The sequence below is a fragment of the Zootoca vivipara genome, chromosome 3 (assembly GCF_963506605.1).
Source record: "Zootoca vivipara chromosome 3, rZooViv1.1, whole genome shotgun sequence".
Classification (NCBI taxonomy): domain Eukaryota; kingdom Metazoa; phylum Chordata; class Lepidosauria; order Squamata; family Lacertidae; genus Zootoca; species Zootoca vivipara.
The window spans coordinates 98,028,587-98,050,724 of NC_083278.1; the positions used below are offsets into that span (position 1 = coordinate 98,028,587).

The 22,138-nt window shown below is 41.0% G+C and overlaps 1 protein-coding gene across 1 annotated transcript in view; it reads left to right on the forward strand.

Annotated features, from left to right (window-relative positions):
* Nucleotides 1-22,138, forward strand: part of MTA3 (metastasis associated 1 family member 3) — a 139,320-nt gene that overhangs the window by 43,121 nt on the left and 74,061 nt on the right. Inside the window, exons 5-7 of the mRNA XM_035111219.2 lie at nt 8,227-8,290; nt 9,793-9,910; nt 14,841-14,943. Of these exons, the coding sequence (XP_034967110.2) occupies nt 8,227-8,290; nt 9,793-9,910; nt 14,841-14,943 (285 nt within the window). The remainder of the gene's footprint in view (nt 1-8,226; nt 8,291-9,792; nt 9,911-14,840; nt 14,944-22,138) is intronic.

The following is a 22,138-nucleotide window of genomic DNA, read 5'->3' on the forward strand; positions in this document are numbered from 1 at the left end:
ACACACACACACACACACACACCCCATCTGGAAAATAGCTATACATTAATTGGGAAAATAACATGGGGACAAATGACATGTTTGCATTATTTTATATATAACTAAAATATATTTCTATGCATTTTGTAAAGTTTCATTTCCAATAATGTAGAAGTAAAAGTACACAATATTCTTCTGGAGAAAGGAATAAATTGCAATCCATCCAGGACATGGGATGTATTTTTCAGACAATATGAGTTATAGTGATTTGACATGCTACAGTTAAACACCACAGGGAGAAAATGCTGTACCAGTTGCAAAGGCATACAAGTGAGAGTAAGCTTGCCAGTCATAAAATAAGGTCCTCCTAAGGATCAGAAATGTAATTGAGGAGCAGGAAGAGGAGAGTAAGAATAAGTGGACAGGAATGCAGAAAGCAGATTCCCACAAGGATTAGTGCTGGGACTGTGCTTTTTAAGTTGCTCATTAAGTATCTGTAGTTAGGGGTAGCAAGATGTGCTGATCATACCAAATTGTTCAAGGCAGCTAAAAGAAAAACAGATTGCATGGAGCTCTAAAAGGATCTCTCAAAAGTAGGAGAGCGGGAAGTGAAATAGCAGATTCAATATAAGCAAGTACCAAATGATGTACATTGGGGCTTATAAATAAATAAATCCTAATATTATGTATATGCTCATGGAGAGCCTGACCAGTCAATGGCGATGACTAACTGGGAGTAATGCTGTGCTTGTGCTGGATAGATAAAGATGCTCAGCCAGTGTGTGGCAGCTGTGAAAAAGGCGAATTCTCTGTGTTGGGGATCATTAGGAAAGGAATTGGGGGAAAAACCTGCCGATTGACATAAGATCACTATAGAAATCTGTAGTGAAGCCATACTTGAAATACTGTGCACGATTCTGCTTGCTTCACCTCAAGAAGAATATTGTAGAGCTGGAATTTTTTTTAGCAAAGGGCAACTGAAATCATCCAGGGAATGGAGCAGGTCCCCAGTGACAAACGTCACAACATTTGGGACATTTTTTAGTTTACAAAGAAGTAAAGTAAGTCTATAAGTTTATCCTTGGTGTTGAGGAGGAGGGGGGAATACTAGAATCCAAAACCACCCAGTGAAGCTGAATGTTGGACGATTCAGGAAAAAAATGAAGTACTTTTTCATGCAGAACAGAGTTAAACTGTGGAACTCACTGTCACAAGATGTAGTGATGGTCACCAGAGGATTCGGCATCCATGGAAGGCAAGGCCCTCAGTGGCTGTGTTCTGCTGCTGCTACCAGAGGGAGAATGTCTCCAAATATCAGTTCCTGGGAGTCACAAGTGGAGAAAATGTTGTTACACCTCAGGTCTTGCTTGCAGACTTCCCATAAGAGCCTAGTTGGGTCACTGTGAGAGCAGGATGTCGAACTGGGTGGGGCAGTGGCCTGATCCAGCAGGACTCTTCTTACATTTGCAAGCATCTTCTAATGTTAGGTTAAAATTAAAAAGTTTATAGAAATCAGTTCAATTACCTTCGGTAGCTGTAGGGACAGTTGTGGGCAACCTCTGCCCATCATCTGCTGCTATTTATCGTTGCAGTATAAATTCTGGAGTTTGGAAACAGGAGCACACATTGGGCGGGCATTGGGCGTGACCCTCTTTATCTCCCCCCACTTTCTCGAAACCAGAACCTTAGCATCTGCCGGTGTAGCCGCCTTGGCTTAATAAGGGTCCTTAAGGGACAGAGACAGTCAATAACGACACCAAGGGTTGAATCCAGAGAAAGAGTGTAATCTCTATATATAGAGAGACTCTTGGTGATCACCTTCTCGACAAGAGTAAAGAAAGACAAATTTTCAAAGATTCTTGTACACTTCTTGGGCTCCTTCCCCCCCTCCTCAGGAATCCACTCTGTAAGAGTGCGCACGCAAGAGGGTCATAGGTTACAAATACATATAAGGAAGATCCGTATCCTGTCCTTCTCATAAACACACGCTGACTCAGCAATGCTACCCCGGTCGGTGCCAGCCTCAAGCAGCCTTGAGTGTGCCTGATATTTGCGTCATCTCCTGGTGTAGACCTTTGAGCATCTCCTGATGCTCCTTGTGCTTTCTGGCAAGGCCATCCTGTCTAGCTGTTGAATGTTTTCATTACACTTTGACACAGAGGCATAGAGGCAATGGAAAGCATTTTAAGGAGAAACGTATCCCAGGAATATGGGCGCTAAGCCACACAGTCAGAATTATACAATGCAGGCAATGCAAACGATAGGATCAAATTTAGCTCAATAATACAATTGGCAAATCTCTCCCTCCACCAGGAATACAGAAGTTGGCTTTCCTTGGTCTAGTATTTATTTTATCTCTGTAATCCAGGGGCCCGTGGCCGGATGCAGCCCATCGCCTTCTAAATCCAGCCCACGGACGGTCCAGGAATTTTTACATGAGTAGAATGTGTCCTTTTATTTAAAATGCATCTCTGGGGTATTTGTGGGGCCTGCCTGGTGTTTTTACATGAGTAGAATGTTTGCCTTTATTTAAAAAATGCATCTCTGGGATATTTGTGGGGCATAGGAATTCGTTTATCCAGCCCACCACATGGTCTGAGGGACGGTGGACCGGCCCACGGCTGAAAAAGGTTGCTGACCCCCGCTTTAATCTGTCCTCTTTTTTAAATCCAGGGAGTTAGCAAGGAAGTTGAAATCCCTTTCGTTTTAAGGCAGTATTATTAATATGAAACATCACAGTTCTCTTGCTTTCTCAGCCTAAAATGCCCAGTGCAAAATACAGTCCTGAAGGGCTTCTAAGCCCCATTAATTTTTTTGTAGGAAAGTCAGACGTGTTCTAGGTACTGCTCCTTTGATTCAAATGGCTCACCAGCTTGTACCATTCTACATGCACAGCCTTCTGTTTGACTAATGTTTCTATTGCCATCACTTTAAGGCCCAATATCCCTTGGTATAATGGATGTTTGCTTTTCTGTTCCATTTATCCTCAAACATCCTGGTTTAAAATAAGATTTGAATCTCTCAGGTGGTTGTGTTAACGAAAAAGAAGAATAAGGAGGTTAAATGCTGCAGGAACTGCCTTGAGCAAATAGCCTTTATGTAATGTTGAGGATGGAACTGGTTTTTAAAAAGCAAACAGGTTTTCAAATTAACAAGCTTATTGAGCTAAATTTAAATAATGTTAAATGCATTTATTATGAAACGTCAATAATCCTAGTTGGACCACTTAATTGTTTTCATTTACAAAAATCAATCCTGATGACCAAGTAATAGCAGTGATATTTTTAATTGCAACTGTGTGAGACAGAATATCAGATGGAGATCTAGCAATTAGCTTAATGATCAGTACAGTATCCTTCTAAGTCATTTCGGTAGGGGAGGTTAGAATGCAGCCTTGATGGTTAAGCTTTTACCAGCCAAGCTCACATACAGCATAACAAATGCTATACTCCCCACCCCCTTGGCTCAGTATCATTGATTTTTAAGACCACAGGGGACCCTTGTGATTATTTTAGTCTTAGCTGCTGCTTGCTTTTAGGTGCAGAACACATGTACCTAGGCCAATAATGTTAATTAACTAAAACACAGATTTCAGATGGAAGTGGTTTATTTAAAACAACCATTCCAGTGTTTTTAATAGATTTAGTTAATGTTCACAATAGGTGATCTCCTCTTCCCAACCACCTTTAATCATTTGAATATAGTCTTTTTGAAATTTTCCAAGAAGTTCAAGGAAAATTAAGGACAAATCAGGTGACCTGGGCAAATCCCTCTTTTGAACTCTTAAGGACTCGGTATACCTTGAACAAATTATTCATGATTCATGACAACTTCACAGGATTTTAAACCATTTCACTTATAATGGCAAAAAATTAAATTGCTTCAAAAAAAGAAGAAAGAAAGAAACACAAATTTCCATTTTTATCCTATCAAATGCTCTATCTGTTGACATGTAGTAAGAGTACAACCCTGGATTTATATTTTAAATAGATTTTCAGTGCATCACTTGGCATCCAAATTAGATCTGAACCACAGTGTTTTGTTGAACAAAATCCACTTACAAATGGGCATTCACTTTTAGATTGTTAGTGAAGTTTCATAACAGTAATAATAACTGAATCAAAAGAGGATGCTGAAAGAATTTTTTAGAGCAGATAAGCACTGCAGATGTTATTCCCTTGAATAATAATAAAGAAATGTCAAAAATCCAGTAGGCCAGACAACAACATCTGGTTAGCAACAAGCCCGAAAAACTAGCAGGGAGTCACTTACTTGGAATGATAATGATGTAAGCAGAGAGACAGTAAATCTAAAAATCTCAGCGCTATAGTTTTGTAAGTCCATTTGAGAGCTCTTCTTTTGATTTCTCCTCTTTCAAGTGCTGTAAGCCATCCTCCCAAGAAGCTGCTTTTCACATTTGCCTAAGAATAGCCTGTTGGATCAGGCCAATGGCCCATCTGGTCTAGCATCCTGTTCTCACAGTGGCCTACCAGATGTCTGTGGGAACCCAGCGAGCAGAACATGAGCACAAGATCTCTCTTTCCTCCTCTAGTTTACAGCAGCTGGCATTTGGAAGCCTTGCTGCCTCCAACTGTGGAGGGAGAGAGCATAGCCATCATGGCTGGTAGCCATTGATTGCTTTCTCCTCCTTGAAATGGTGTAATCCTCTTTTAATACCATCCAGGTTGGTGGCCATCACTGCCTCGGGGGGGGGGGAGCAAGTTCCATGGTTGCGACTATGCTCTGTGCTGGAGGAGACTCTTGAGAGTCCCATGGACTGCAAAAAGATCAAACCTATCCATTCTTAAGGAAATCAGCCCCGAGTGCTCACTGGAAGGACAGATCGTGAAGCTGAGGCTCCAATACTTTGGCCACCTCATGGGAAGAGAAGAATCCTTGGAAAAGACCCTGATGTTGGGAAAGATTGAGGGCACTAGGAGAAGGGGACGACAGAGGACGAGATGGTTGGACAGTGTTCTCGAAGCTACGAACATGAGTTTGACCAAACTGCGGGAGGCAGTACAAGACAGGAGTGCCTGGCGTGCTCTGGTCCATGGGGTCACGAAGAGTCGGACACGACTAAACGACAACATGCTCTGTGTGAAGAAGTGCTTCCTTTTATGTGTCCCAAATCTTCAAACATTGTTTCATTGGCTGTCCATGAGTTTTGGGTCATGAGAGAAGGATAAAAACTTTACTCTGTCCACTTCATGCATAATTTTGGAAACTTGCCTTTTGTGTAAACTAACAAGTCCCCGACACTGCAGTGTTCCTTCACAGCATTCCATCCCATCAATCATTTTTGGCTGCTCTTTTCTGAATCCTTTCCAACTCAACAATATCCTTTTTGAGGCGAGGCAACCCGAATTTTACACAGTACTCCAAATTATAGATCTGTATAATGGCATTATGATATCGGGGAGTTTTGTTTTCAATTCCTTTCCTAATGATCCCTAGCATAGAATTGGCCTTCTTCATGCCCACAACACGCTGGGCTAACACCTTCATCAAGCTATCTGCTATGACGCCAAAGTCTTGCTCCTGGTTTGCCACCTCCAGTTCAGACCCCATGAGCATGTATGTGAAATTAGTATTTTCTTTGCTCCTTACATGCAACACTTTACATTTGCCATTTTACTGCCCATTCATTCAATTTGCAGCGGTCCTTTTGGGGTTTTTGCAATCTCTTGTTTTAACCACCCTGGTGCCACATGGCCACCCTGTTACCCACCCAATAATCAGTTCTTTTTACCGCTTCTTGCAGTGGTGGACAGATGCTCTGGCCAGGGGAAAAATGACTCAGCACTTTGACAATGTGAATTTTCCGCTTGTTTCAGCTTTGAACATACACACACATGCATCAGCCGTGATCCACTAGTCCTGGGGGCGTTTTGTGCTCATTTCCCCCCGCAGACATCTTTATTGAAATTCAAAAACCACATAATTATATGTGCACTAAACATGAGGAGATGTACATAAAAGAGAGATAGAGTGATAAAAAGAAACAGCACCCATGTAGAAGGGCACGTAAAGGGGGGAGGACAATAAACCCCAAAATGGTTCAAAAACTCCCAAAATGGTTCAAAAACCAAGGCGCGGCCTTCCGATTGGCTGCAGGAGCTTCCTGCACTCAATCGGAAGCCGCATCAGACGTTCAGTTTCTGAAAAACATTTGCAAACTGGAACACTCATTTCTTTTTTTTTCTTTTTTTATAATTATTTATTAAATTTTCCAAAATAAACACATTTAAAACATTATACAAGACAAACAAACACATAAACAAACATTCAAAAATACAAACATCCCAAAAAACATGCTCCACCGAGCTTGACTTCCCTCCCTCCCCTCAAAAGGTTTTCTAATCAGTTCTTATCTCGCAGTTCCTTTGTATCTAATCTTTAGGGTCAATTCGTAGGATTTATTTCACGCCTGCAAGTGTCTTTAAACCTTTACAGTTCATTTCCATATAGTCCACAAATTTACTCCAATCCCTTAGAAACCTTGTCTCCCTCTGGTTTCGAATCCTGCTAGTCAGTCTCGCTAATTCTGCATATTCAATCATCTTTGTCTGCCAGTCTCCAATTGTCGGTAAGTCCTGGGTTTTCCATTTTTGGGCTAATAATGTCCTCGCCGCGGTTGTCGCATATAAGAAAAGGGTACTATCCTCCCTAGTTATCTCTTGGCCTATCAGTCCTAACAGAAAGGCCTCTGGTCTTTTGGGAAAAGTATATTTAAATATCTTTTTCAGTTCGTTATATATCATTTCCCAATATCCTTTAACCTTTTCACATTTCCACCACATATGATAAAAGTCCCCTTCCTTTTCATTACATTTCCAGCACATTCTGTTACTCATTCTATACATTTTCGCTAATTTCACTGGAGTTAAGTGCCATCTATACATCATCTTCCAAACATTCTCTTTCAAAGCAGTACATGCTGTAAATTTTATTGTTTGGTTCCATAATTTCAACCACGCATCATATTCAATATTATGCCCAAAATCCTTAGCCCATAGCCCTTAGCAAACTGGAACACTCATTTCTGGGTGTGCGGCGTTCAGGAGCCAAGCCGTTCAACTACTAAAGTACCACTGTATTTTAAAGAATGGATTCGAAATATGTACACATTTAAAAATAAAAAAGGATGGAGATTTCTGTGGAAGCTCGTTTCCCTTTCCCAGAAGCTCTGTAACTATCTGGGCCAGTTTCTGGCCAATCTTCAGTCTTTATTCAATTAAAATGGTTTGCCTCTCAAGGGGCTGGGCTCCCAGGCCTCAGTTCAGAAATGGATAGAGGCTACGTTGCCTTTGCTCCATGGCTCGGAGAAACACACATTATCTGGGGTGTTTAGTGGCCTGCTGCCCTTGGAGACAACCTGCATTTTGTTTCTGCTCTGTTGAATGGAGAAGTGTTATCCTTATCCTTTCCAGCAAAGCTTTCTGATCTCCTCCTCCTGGGGGCGGGGGGGGGGGGGTCGAAAGGGATGTATTTCAGTGGTACGGTGTCTGCTTTCCAAGTGCTATGCCCAGTATCTCAAGGTATGGCTGGGAGAGCTATTGCCACTTAGCATGGAGAACACTGAGCAAGGTGGAATGATGGTCTCACTCAGTTGAAGGCAGCTTCTTATTCAGAATGCTGTGGTCTAGCTTGCAGGCTTCCCTCAGGCATCTGATCAGCCACTGTGAAGACAGGATGCTGAACTACATGGACTATTGGCTTGATCCATCAGGCTCTTATTATGTCCCCCCACCTTTGTAATCTTTCAGCCAGTGAGGCTGCATATGGCATAGAGAGCTACGCAGCCAGGATCCCATGAGCCTGTTATTTAAATAATATTAAGATAGCCCCTTAGTTTTGAATAACTTCACTACAGCCAGTTTTGAAAACATGCATTTACCAGCAAGTGGGGTGCACCTCAAATGAAGATGGTACCGTTTTAAAGGTCTCTGTCCTTTTCCTTGAATGTTTACTCTCTGTTGAGTTTTATGCAGAAATAATTAATGTGTTTGGTTCATTTGTATTTGCGATGATACTGAACTGCCTTACTTTCTTCACACGTATACCCTTTCCTGAGGCTTGTTTACTCTTGCTGCATTCATGGCCATTTCCTGTTTGAAAATAATTGATTTAACTGAAATTTCTAAATTCTGAACTTGGTTGACCAATCTTTTGTCATTTGCTGCTTGGAAAAAATGGCGTTATAAATCATTAATATGTTGTTGATTTTTGTGTGTGCCTATATAGGGGGAAATGCAGTGTTGCACTTCTGAATGAGACAGAGTCTGTATTGTCGTATCTCATTAAAGAGGTAATGCCACATTTTTCATAATTATCAGCATTTTTTTTATATGTGGTTTCCTTCACTGTTGTGATTTTTTCCTGCAGATTGTTAGGAAAACCAAACAATCCTTTTGCTAAGTAGCATAACATGAATAGCTAAAGTTGAAAATGATTTGTGTCTGTGTTTATTGTTGTTTAGTATCTTAAATTATTGATGTTTTATTGTAATGATACTGAAACAATTCATTTTGACTTTCAGCAAGAATTTTGCAAATGAAAATGGGCTGTCTCTTTCCCACTGCCTAATTCTTTTCCCAGTGATATAGGATTAACTTGTAATATGATTAACTCAGGATTTGGGAGGGAAGGGAAATTTGATCCATCCACAAACAGATACATTTTTTTTAATGCAACAACGGCAGCACAAATGAAAATGGTGCAGTGAGGTGGTATCTACCAAAGAAGAATGAAAGCTGAAATTGATAGAATATGTAGAATTGACGTGTAAAATTAGAGATCAGAATGAGACTGATGTTAAAGAAGATGGGGAAATGTTTGCAGAAAACTTAAAAACTCAGTGTAAATATGTTAAAACGCAAACAGGAGTTGAGTAAGGACAGCAGTGAGGATGAACTTTCTTTTGTGATAAGTTGAAGGTACAGAGCAGGCACCCCCAAACTGCGGCCCTCCAGATGTTTTGGCCTACAACTCCCATGATCCCAAGCTAACAGGACCAGTGGTCGGGGAAGGTGGGAATTGTAGTCCAAAACACCTGGAGGGCCGAAGTTTGGGGATGCCTGGTATAGAGTAACTATAATATGCACCATAAATTGAAATTTTATGGGGGAACCATGGAGGGAGAAAGGGAGGGCAAGTCATAGGTGGAGTGATTGATTGCTATTTTTTATTTATTAAAAAAATAAAAATAAAATTATTTTAGAAATAGAAAATTGTTTCATCCACATTTAATAGCAACCAGCCTGATCTGCCCTGGACTTCTTCACAGATTGGAATCCTGTCAGCATTTGGATTACCCCATTCTTTAAATTTGCATTGAATTGTGTGTGTTTAGGTTTAGATTTAATCATAATGAATGTTTTATGGTAAAAATGCATTGAAAACTATATGACAGGCACCCCCAAACTGCGGCCCTCCATACGTTTTGGTCTACAACTCCCATGATCCCTAGCTAACAGGGCCAGTGGTCAGGGATGATGGGAATTGTAGTCCAAAACATCTGGAGGGCCAAAGTTTGGAGATGCCTGCTGTATGAAATGTGTATTTTATTGGAATAAATGCTTACTTTAGGGGAAAGTGCCCAAAATGTAAATGCATTTTTTCAATGCTTAAAAAAAAAATCTTCCGAAAATAGTATGTAACCGACCTATGCAAAACTTGTCAGGGAACAGAAATGGGCTGATCTGCCCAAGCATTTTTTCAGTGCGTGTGCATTAAAATGCAGAAATATGTACTGTTGTTTTATATGTCATGAACTAATAGTGCTTTGGAAAATACATGTCTTTTTTTTAGGATACTTTCTTCTATTCACTGGTATATGATCCATCACTGAAAACACTTCTAGCAGACAAAGGAGAAATCAGAGTAGGTCCCAGATATCAAGCAGATGTTCCAGATATGCTTGCAGAAGGTAAAACACATTACAGTTTTGACTTGGTGTACCAGTTTCTTTTTAAGTCTGATGTGCTTTGATGCAGCTTTGAATGTGCAGCCTATTTTTATTATTATTTATAAAAGTAGATGTATACCGTTTTCTTGCAAACCTTCAGGGCAGTGTGCAGCAAGTTAAGAAGCGAAGAAAGCCATTAAAACAGAACCAATAATTAAAGTGGCTGGCTACTCAAGAAGAAATGCAGGGAATTGCACAGGCCTGCTAACATTAAAAAGTCTTCAAGACACCTGAATTAATGGAAGACTTCCTGGTTTATTTACTTGGTCACACAAGGGGAGGAGTGCTGAGGCTGCGTGCACAACCAAAAGACCCATTCATATGTTGGTTATTAAGCTGAGATCCAGTTGTCCAAACTTGGTTTGTGCACATGAATGTTGAGGCCAATCCAGGAGAAGTAGAATTGCCTCTATCCCTTGCTGTCACAAAAATGGTGGCACTGGCTTGGACGAAGGGTTGTGGACTTTGGGTGCCTCATTAGGAAAGATGGAGACAGCCATTCCCTATTTGTCAGAATATGATGATGATGATGACATTTCAGTATATGTGGTCATTATGAATTATGAAAAGTAGCCATAACAAACATACATCACATAAGCTGTTTCTGTTGTTGCAATTTAATCTTCAAAATACAGCCGGTAGCAGGCAGATCCTTAGTGTGAATCTTGTCTGAAAGTGGCAGTCTTGGGGAAGTGACTGTAGGAGCCCGGCTCGTTCACACCCTTGCTTTTGCACCCCTTCATCCCAAACTACAACTACCATTGGAAAAATGTGAGTGCACTTTCCATGGATTGTAGTGACGACTACAGTGTAATTCACCAACTGAGGAATTTCCTTACCTTGACTTAGTAGCTGCTGTTAGGTCTCCATTCAGAATTGCCTTCTTCACCCAGGAGAAATGAAATCCTTGTGAATTGACACAACTTCTGTGGAATGCATGGCAGTGTTTCAAGAAGTAATGTGACAGCTTTATGAACAAACAAGACTTCCATGTCTTTTTAAAAGGTTTTTGCAAACTGTGTAGCTGACCTGCTCTTTATAAATAACCTTAAACATCAAAGGGGAAAAAATGTTTTATTTATAGCACCTAGTCTATTTGATGGGATTCTTGCTATAAAACAGTTCCTGGTCAGGACACATGGTGAAAACAACTGCTTGCTTATCTCTCAGATGTGACTGACTTAAAAAAAAAATTCAATAAAACCTTTATTACATAGTAACATCCTCTGTGATTTATGGCACAAGACTCTTTCGTTTCTTCTTTTAACATATATTTGAAGAACGAATACACTGTTTTCTTATGAAAGTGGTGGCTATTGTTGGCAGTATGCTCAGAGTAGACCTGTTGAAGTCAATGGCCATGAGCAATATATTCTACCCATTTATTTTAGTGGGTCCTCTCTGAGTAAGAGTAATGTTGGGTACAGCCCATTGCTCCATACAAGCTTGTAAATCAGTGGCAAGTAGGAATACTTTTCAGTGACCAGGAAGAGAAGTTATGCCAACATTTATACTGTTGTTTGCTTTAAAGCCAGGCAGTCTGCAATCCTAAATCCGCTTACCTGGGAGCAGGGCTGGGCGATACCTGGTTTTCAACATCACAATATATAACCAGATAAATATCACGACATATATCTGCGTTGGCGGAGGGCCTTGCTGTGCCTCCCCGCAGCAGCAGAGGATCTCATCGTACCTCCCTGCAGTGGGTGGAGGGCCTTAAAATGTAAGGAAGTGGTAGATGTAATAAACTATTAAATAAAATTCCATATATTATATTTAATATATTTTCAACTAATTTATGAGTAGTATAAGTAATTTACTAGTCAAGTTGTATCTGCTTTCCCGCTCAGAGGTCTGTGGAATCTGTGCGTGTATAAGCCCCACGTGAGTTCAACTAAACTTACTTTCCTGGGAGTAAGCCACATTGAATTCAGTAGGGCTTGCTTGTGAGTAGACATGCATTTGCTTTCTTCACTGCTTACTGAAAAAACACCCTCCCCATCATTCTCATAGTACCCAGCCTCCCATTTCAGCATAAGGCAGCCAGCTAAATCTTCTCCCCTCCACCCCCACCTCCACAGAAGGGGCCCTCATTCCACCAATCTCTCCTTTTTTTATCAGAGGGAGGGAGGGAGTGCAAGCAAACAAAAAGATAGTCTCCTTTAAATTAAAAACAACAGCACCCTTTTTAATATGGAGGAAAGTTCTGTTGAAATTAATAGGACTTAATTCTGAGTAGACAGGAATAGGATTGCATTGTGAGAGTTTGTGTATGTAGGGAGGCTATTAAAAAATGTGCATGAACTGGTACATTTGCAAGATTGTGAATTAAGGAAGACTGCTGTTCCTCAGGATAAATTGAAACTTCCGTTCTAATGAAGAGGTTTTGACTAATTGGGACCAGAGACTAGGGCTGGGTGATACCTGGGTTTCAACATTTCGATAGATCACCAGCTAAACATCACGTTATGCCAATATATCATGACAGGGCTTTTTTCAAGGGGAACTCACAGGAACTCAGTGAACATCTTAGGATGGTGTCATTGTGCACGTATACACCCCCACCCCCACACCCCCACACACCATGATTTGTGATATATTGCCAGGTCAAAAATTATGAAACTGATATCACAGCATGGACTTCAAACTAGTTTTAGATGATATATTGATATATCGGCCAGCCCTACCAGAGACTGCTGCATCTCTGTGATCCATACCTTCCTGCTCTAGTCTTCACTAAGTTCCTCCATGCTTTTTTCATCCATTGCCACACTGCACCCTCTTAAGACTTCCTAGGCATGCTTACTTAGAAGTAAGTCTAACCAAGTTCGGTGTAGCTTGCTCCCTAGCACACGTGCACAGGAACACATAGGATTCCTGACAAATAACAGATGCAACACTCACTTCTGCTCTGTATCTCCACTTGTGGCTGCGTCACTCTGCTCCCTCCCGCCTTTGCTTCTTCTCTTTTCTTGACTATATATAGAAAACACATTAGTCGATGCATCATAGTCCTGGATCATTGGGAGATGCAAGTTTATACTTTTAGACACATTTCAAATGTGCAGGGCGATGTTGCTGTCATCCCGGAAACCAAGACTTTCACATTTAAAAAGTCAATAAATCCTTGAGCATGGAAAGTTAGTGTGTCAGGGTGAAGGATTTCAGCCTAGATTTCTTCTTGCTTTATGAAGAAGGAATGTCCAAGTATATATGACAGCCCTTCCACCTGCGGTTTAAAATACACGTAGGTCCTGCTATCTGAACACAATACGTTCCCTGGAAGTAGTTCTTTAGTTCCCTCCCTCCATGGTTTCTGCTTGAAATGGTTGCTGCCAACCAGAAAAATGCAAAGAACTGTTCGGATATCTGAATCAGTCATTCGTGTAGCGTGGGTATAATTATTTATGTTTGGATAACTGAGATTTTGGATAACGAGCATTCCCCTAGTGAGACCTGCATGTGGTATATTTCAAGGAGGAATACACTTTGGGCTCTCTCTCTCTTTTGGCACACTTCAATCTACTGTTCAGATTATATATAACTGAATATAAAATGGGAGGGGAAAGCCCTGTTTGTATGTGTTATATACAAAATCCACTAAAATGTTAAAGTATATGCATTTCTTAGCACTTCCAAAATATGGGGTGGTATTCAGTGCTAGTGCTACTCAAAGTAGACCCACTGAAGTTAAGGGGAATGGCTAACTTAGGTTTACTAATTTTAATTGTTCTGCTCTGAATAGGACTTCATTGAAGGCAATCCATAATTTTCTTTCCCCAGAAGCTGTCAGTTTGGCGACTACATAATGGTCCCAAAGCCCATTCTTGATTTAGGGAATAGGGATGTCGGATACAAGATCACCATTCTTTGGTCCAACATACAAGGCCTGCTCAGAGAAGAAGGGGCTCATGTAAAAAGGGCTAGTTCAGGCTTCCTCACAGTCGACCCTCCAGATGTTTTTGGCCTACAACTCCCATGATCCCTAGCTAGCAGGACCAGTGGTCAGGGATGATGGGAATTGTAGTCTCAAAACATCTGGAGGGGTCTCACATGGAGATGTTGAACTCAGCTCCAGTGAGGCAATGGGGGAGTGTGGGTATTAAGATTGGTCCAAACCTATTGCAGCATGTGATCTAGGAGGCAGATATTATAGACTGATGTATAATTGGCCAGGATCTGGTGCCTGGAACTCCTGGAATCTCACACTGCTCAGAAATTGGGGTGGCGTGCAACAGTATATTAACACCTTCCACAAGATGGAAATCTGAACACATGCAGACATGCTTAGGAAAGATGCTGTGATTTACCTTGAAAGTTATTATGAAATACTGTTATGTCGGAAAAGGCTCATTTTAAGGCAAAGTTAGAAACTCTGTGAATTATTCATCAGTTCAGCTTGGATAAGTGAAGGTTAGAGTCTGAGACCTTGCATATCATGTCCCATTTCTAGTTGCAGAATTGGGAGACACGGACAATTAATGCTGCTTCGTGGCTTTTTCCTGCAAAAGAAATTAGTGGAAATAAAGAGGGGAGACGAGCAGTCTAGCCACAATCTAGCTACAGAGATGAAGATAGGGATTCATGAACTGCACAAATAAAGGGGCTAATTGCTTTTTGTTCGAAGGGCAGATGACAATGCATTTAGAGAAAGGTATTTAAGAGTCTGTTGAAAGCAATTTGTGTGTTGAGTCAGTGATTATGAAGCAGGCATCTGTAATCAATTAAGTTGGAGTCTATCTGTGAAGTGTGTTTTTAAGGACTGTTCTGACTGGTGCTGAGACACAAACAAATTGATTGTAGCTGCATGGTCACAGACTTGATGGTGGCATCATAGATGCATTTACGACCATTAAAAATATTTTTATATGTGCTACTTTTTTTTTGCCAGGGGAAACAGATGACCGGGAACAGGCAAAGCTTGAAGTAAAAGTATGGGATCCAGACAGCCATCTCACTGATCATCAGATTGACCAGTTTTTAGTAGTAGCACGGTAAGATTAACACCTTCATTCTCTCCCCCTCTTAATAATAAAGGGCATGATCCAAACCAGGGGTGGAGAAGCCATGGGCCCCCCCAAATGCATAATCTTTCCTCCATGGAACAAATGTTATAAAGAGTCTACAGTGGTGCCTCGCAAGACGAAATTAATTCGTTCCACGAGTTGCTTCGTCTTGCGATAATTTCGTCTTGCGAAGCGCGGCCATAGAAAACTTCATCTTGCGAGTCACCAAACACATTGCAAAACGCTTTCGTCTTGCGAGTTTTTCGTTGCGCGAGGCATTCGTCTTGCGAGGTACCACTGTATTCTGTTTTCCCTGGAGAAGAGAAGAATGAAGGTAGACTCGCTGGCACCCTTAAAATATATGAAGAACTGTCATGCAGAAGATGAAATAAAGCGATAACCGGCAGAAGGCATGGGGAGGGTGCCAGAGGCTTTGAACGCAAAGCTGCCTAGGTCCCCCCAAGGTGCTTGTTTCCCCACTTTCTGACCTTGGGAGGGGAGTTTCTGCATCTCCCAGCCTCCCTGCACCTCCCAGCGGAGCTACAGATGTAGCACCATGTATACCACTCAGTGCCTCCCCAGACCCTGTTGTTGCTGTTATAATTTATTACCTGTCCTTCGTGCTAAGGTCCCAGGGCAGGATTACAACAATTGAAGCACAACATTAATGATGTAACACAACATCGCACAAGACTAAAACAGATTAAAGAACTTAAAATTACAGAAGTTGCTTTTCCTGAAAGAGAAGCGAACTCTCTATTTTCATTTCTCTGCTTACCTCCAATCTTAGGTTTTCCACAGTCAGTAAGGGGTAGGTAGTCGTGTGTGTGTGTGTATTCTACCAAGAAGAAAAACCTTATCATTTACTGTGACTTGACTCTTATGTGAGCTTTTAAGCCCTGGTTGTCTCAGTAGCTCTTGTTGTGCTATCTGCCCTCATTGGAAAATCTCAAGTTGAATGTTTTGTCTAGTGCAAATAAAGCCCCTCTCCCTTATTCATTTCTGGTTTGTTTTTTTTTAAAAAAAATACATTTATTTGCACCATGCTACATGGAAGGGTCTTCAGCGTGGGAAGTTCTGGTTCTTACAATTTCTTTCTTTTTTCTTTTGGCTTCAGCATTGCCACAAAATATTATTTAGCAATTATTTGAAAGAGATTCTCCTCTGCCAGCAGTTTTCTCTTGCTGTTTCCTGAGATTGAATTGGAAGTAGATATACTGTTGTATTTGTAGTGTAGGAGAACTTAATTTCCAATAAATAATTGTCTTTTTTTAAAAAAAACTTTGTGGTTGCACTCCCACTGTGTTGAAAAATGTGGAAGAAACCAACATTGCTTCATCAATTTTAGTAATTTTTCCTCTGTGCAGTGAACCAGAAGAACAGTAAACAATGCACTTGGTATATTAAGTATTATTTGTGTTTGTTTTGCTTGCTTAAGGCCACCTTGCGATTTAATGACAGAGGTGAGATTCCAGTTGGACACTTTCTTATTTGTAGCTCAGTCAGCACAGTTTTGATTTCTTTTTCCAAAAAGAAAATTAGCCAGTCTTTAAAAATGCAGCTATTGATCTGCCCCAGCCACTGAATTCTTGCTCACCAAAGACTGTGTTTTTTTCTGGGCTTTGTCAAACCCCTGGGATCCTGCACAGAGAATGACTTTCTGAGGACTTGCCATTGTGAATTATTTCCATATACTGTACTATTACCATAACAGTGGTCTCACGCTTAGGAGGCCGGTCTGTGTCCTGCTTTAGACAGGTTTTTAAAAAAGTAAAGGTAAATGACCCCTGACAGTTAAGTCCAGTCACGAACGACTCTTCAGGGTATCTGAAGAAGTGTGCATGCACACGAAAGCTCATACCTATGACAAACTTAGTTGGTCTCTAAGGTGCTACTGGAAGGATTTTTTTTATTTTGTTTTGACTGCATCAGACCAACACGGCTACCTAGTTCAGTTCAAGTTTGGTTCAGAGATAAATACAGTGGTGCCTCGCTAGATGAAATTAATTCGTTCCACGGGTCTTTTCTTATAGCGAAAAATTCGTCTAGCGAATCCCATAGGAATGCATTGAATTTTTTTGAATTTTTTTTGCCCATAGGAACGCATTAATTGAATTTCAATGCATTCCTATGGGAAACCACGATTCGCTAGATGAATTTTTCGTAAAACGCATTCGTCTAGCGAGGCAACCTCCGCTCGAAAAATCCTTTCGTTAAGTGGAAATTTCGTTAAGCAGGGCATTAGTTAAGCGAGGCACCACTGTACCCATAAGAAAGAAGAACAGTGGCCCAGTCATAGAATTGTAGAGTTGGAAGGGATGCAAGGGTCAACTAGTCCAACTCCCTGCAATGCAGGAATCTCAGCTAAAGCACCCATGACAGATGACCACCCAACCTCTGCTTAAATACCTCCAAGGAAGGAGAGTCCGCAACCTCCCAAGGGAGATTGCTTTGAAGTTGCCCATGAACTGTTAGCACCTGGGCAGTAGACTGAGTTATGTGTGTCTTTTTCTGGCCCCTCCCCTTTTTCTTGTTGGTGCATAAATGACCATTCCATTCGTGCAATTACATGATGGTACATTCACTAAGTTGTCCCCCCCCCCCCTCGGGAGTGATTTCAAGTGCTCCAAAGCATTGACTCTTAGGCATTGCAATCTACACACAAACGTTTTCTGTTTCTCCAGCCTTGCCCCAAAGAACTTTGTATCTGCACTTTCCACTGATGCCCCACATCTGCTCCCCATCGATCTGCACAAGAAATATATTGCAGCCAGCTCTGCTGCTTTCACCAGCACAAAATCATCTGGCGGGACTTAGTCGTGTGTTATCTTGTGCTTTTCTATAGCAGTTTCTTGTTGTATTGCAACACTAGAACTCTGAACAAAGCTTTGTGTAGACTCTCCTTACTCAGGGGTGTACAGCTTCTGGAAAGAAAAGTCAAGAACAAAAATAAAGGCAGTAATTTGGGAAGCCCAAATAATAAAAAAAGAGGCAATAAATTGTCAGTGCAAATGCAACCTGATATATTTGTTGTTCTTTGTCCCACATCTGCCACACTTGCACCTTTAAAAAGAAAGAAAGAAGCAAAGCAGAGACCAGATTTCAACTTGTGTTTCATTATCGCATTTCCCCACACTGAGGTTTTTTGGTTCTGTTTTCTTGTAAGGTAGAGAGAACACCAACATCAGTAATAATAAGCACTGCTTGCTCCAAAGGACGAGTTCCTGATCCGAAGAACATTTCTTCTCTGAAATAATGCAGCCGACTAGAGTTGATAGTATATCCAATATGTCACATTCTCACTGTCTGATGGCTGCAAGTCCCTTGGGTCAATTTCCAGCTGTAATTATCTGTGAGCTGTTGACACGTTGGGTCTGCGGCTTGGTGTTTTTAGTTTAAAAAAGCTTAATTGGCCCATAGAATTTTTTTGTCAGTGGTATTGAAGAGACAGACTGCTTCACCCCAAGCAGGATATTTAGTGGAAAGGGGCACTGCTTTAATAACAAGCCAAGCGCTGGAAAAGGTGATGGCTTCCTACTGTTAGAAAATACTGAGCAGCCAATATTGTGCTGCCATACAAAGCTACGGTTGATAAAGCAAGGGTTGGGGACCTCAAGCTTGGTCCTCCACATGTGGACCTCCAGGTCTCTTTGTCTGACCCTGAAGAGTCTCCCCTCTTGCATCTGATAATGCTTCTTGCATGACCGGAAGGATAGAGCGAGGCATGAGGGTGTGTGTAGAAACTAGGCCACTGTATAAATGTCATATTCACATTCATTGCTTCGGCCATTTTTATCTCTAGTTCCATCAGTTACTTGCATGTGGCCTGCTTGAGGTTGCCCAGGAGGAATGTGGTCTTCAGGCTTTCTCTACCCCGTGTCTAGCCTCCAACATGGAGGTCACACGTGGCACAGGCGATGGGAGTTTTGCAATGCTCTTAGACAGCAAAGAGACTGCCTATATAGTCTTGGCTTGACCATGCTGAGGTGTCCTGTTCTATCCAGCTTATCAGCCTAAAGACAAAGCCACTTCAAGGCCCTCTTCTTGTAGAATGTTTTGCAATGCTCTTAGACAGCAAAGAGACTGCCTATATAGTCTTGGCATAATAACTTGATTCAGTTATTATTACTGTTATGAAACTTCACTAACAATCTAAAAGTGAATGCCCATTTGTAAGTGGATTTTGTTCAACAAAACACTGTGGTTCAGATCTAATTTGGATGCCAAGTGATGCATTGAAAATCTATTTAAAATATAAATCCAGGGTTGTACTCTTACTACATGTCAACAGATAGAGCGTTTGATAGGATAAAAATGGAAATTTGTGTTTCTTTCTTTCTTTCTTCTTTTTTTGAAGCAATTTAATTTTTTGCCATTATAAGTGAAATGGTTTAAAATCCTGTAAAGTTGTCATGAATCATGAATAATTTGTTCAAGGTATACCGAGTCCTTAAGAGTTCAAAAGAGGGATTTGCCCAGGTCACCTGATTTGTCCTTAATTTTCCTTGAACTTCTTGGAAAATTTCAAAAAGACTATATTCAAATGATTAAAGGTGGTTGGGAAGAGGAGATCACCTATTGTGAACATTAACTAAATCTATTAAAAACACTGGAATGGTTGTTTTAAATAAACCACTTCCATCTGAAATCTGTGTTTTAGTTAATTAACATTATTGGCCTAGGTACATGTGTTCTGCGCCTAAAAGCAAGCAGCAGCTAAGACTAAAATAATCACAAGGGTCCCCTGTGGTCTTAAAAATCAATGATATTGAGCCAAGGGGGTGGGGAGTATAGCATTTGTTATGCTGTATGTGAGCTTGGCTGGTAAAAGCTTAACCATCAAGGCTGCATTCTAACCTCCCCTACCGAAATGACTTAGAAGGATACTGTACTGATCATTAAGCTAATTGCTAGATCTCCATCTGATATTCTGTCTCACACAGTTGCAATTAAAAATATCACTGCTATTACTTGGTCATCGGGATTGATTTTTGTAAATGAAAACAATTAAGTGGTCCAACTAGGATTATTGACGTTTCATAATAAATGCATTTAACATTATTTAAATTTAGCTCAATAAGCTTGTTAATTTGAAAACCTGTTTTCTTTTTAAAAACCAGTTCCATCCTCAACATTACATAAAGGCTATTTGCTCAAGGCAGTTCCTGCAGCATTTAACCTCCTTATTCTTCTTATTCGTTAACACAACCACCTGAGAGATTCAAATCTTATTTTAAACCAGGATGTTTGAGGATAAATGGAACAGAAAAGCAAACATCTAATCATGCACAAGAGTGCTGGTATTTGTCAAGGATTTTTTTTTTTGCATCAAATGCAGGGATGTAATGGTTAGGATGGGGATGGCGCTGTGGTCTAAACCACTGTGACGCTTGGACTTGCCAATTGAAAGGTCGGTGGTTTGAGGCCCCACAATGGGGTGAGCTCCCGTTGTTTGGTCCCAGGTCCTGCCAACCTAGCAGTTTGAAAGCATGTCAAAGTGCAAGTAGATAAATAGGTGTGGGAAGGTAAATAGTCTCCAAGCCCCTGCTAGTTTGGCCACTGTGTGGCCAAGGCATTCCAGATGCCTTGGCTGCACAAAAACTAAAGATGCCCCCTACAACCTCAGAAACACTGCTTAGCTAAATTGTTTTGGATACCTTGGTCACATGGCAGATATACAATCCCTAGTCTTCTCCCAACCTTGGACTTGGGGAGCGAATTGGGATCACTGTGCAACAGTCAGATTTCTAATGGTGCAGCTTCAGAGTTAAGAACTAGGCTGGGACTTGTCATGGTCGCCAGAGGAGGTTGTCACACTCGCCATAGGGGAGTGAAAATATGGAAGCCTGTACTTTGGGGATTGGATACCCTTCTGGTTCATTTCTGATCCTTGGAGGGGAAGCACTCTGCACATTTGCAAGCACATTTCTTTCTTAGGATTCCTTGAGCATATTTCCTGCTCTGCACTTTTGTATTACGTTGGAATAGTTACAGTTTGTAGCAACATTATAAGGACTGGCATCATGCAATCTTTTAACACCCCCTCATCTTTAATTTTGTTGTTTCTCAGTTTCTGATGACCCACCGCTATGGAGAAAAATAAACTGAAATGTAAATGTCAAACTAAAAAAAACCCCCCTCTTAACAGCGTGAATAACACCAGTCCTCTCTCAGTCGGGCTAAGGTGGAGGTGGTCATCCAATTTAAAGCCAAAAAAATCCTTTTAAAATAATGATGGTTGAGGAAAATAAATAGCTGATTGCCTCATTTACTTGTGTAAATTGCTAAAAAACATGGAATATTAATGGTCTTGGTGGTGGTGTTTTTTGCAGTTCACTTTAAAGTACAAACTAGCAGTTGTAAAGTCCTGTGGTAGTCCAACTGTTGACAGATCTTTATTGTGATTTTTATGAAAGGAAATGTAATTTGAAATTTCAAGTTTTCTTCAATTATGCCTTCAAGTTAAAAGGAAAAGTGACATATTGGAACAGGAGTCACAGTGGGTTGATTCATAAGTGTACTTAATATGCCCTATTTTTTGGTTGCTCTTGTGTTGGTAGCCCCTATCCATAGCTGCCAAGTTTTCCCTTTTCTCGCGAGGATGCCTATTCAGCATAAGGGAATTTCCCTTAAAAAAGGGGAGAACTTGGCAGCTATGCCCCTATCCAATTGATAGAACGTTTAAATAACCCAAGTATGGAGGTGGGTCTGGACCATTTAAATGTTCACTGGATCTCAGAGGAGCTGCTCATAGACAAATGGTTGAGAGAGCATTTTAAGGGTACTGAAAAAGCTGTGTTTCTCCGGGTGTTTGGGTGGTGTGGGAGATACTGAGCCTTGACACAGGGTGTTTTTTTTTAAAATGTGTTTCAGTAACACTAATAACTTCTGGAAATCAACTTAATCTGTCTTTGTAGGTTAGCATTACTCTGGGTGTGTTTGTGTCAAGGCAAGGTTGAGGCCAGAAGTATCTTTCCAAAAGACATGCCCCCAGCCCCTGGCATAGAATTGCAGCTTACTAACCATTTAGCAAGCTTACAATAAAGGGGGGGAAGCCTTCCGCAAAGGGGTTGACAGCTCCACCCCTCCTATACCAGCTTGCTTACTCACCTGTGTACAATTCCTGGTCACCTATGGCTACAATGTGCATAGTTTAAGACAAAGCTGCAGTCATTAGCCCTAG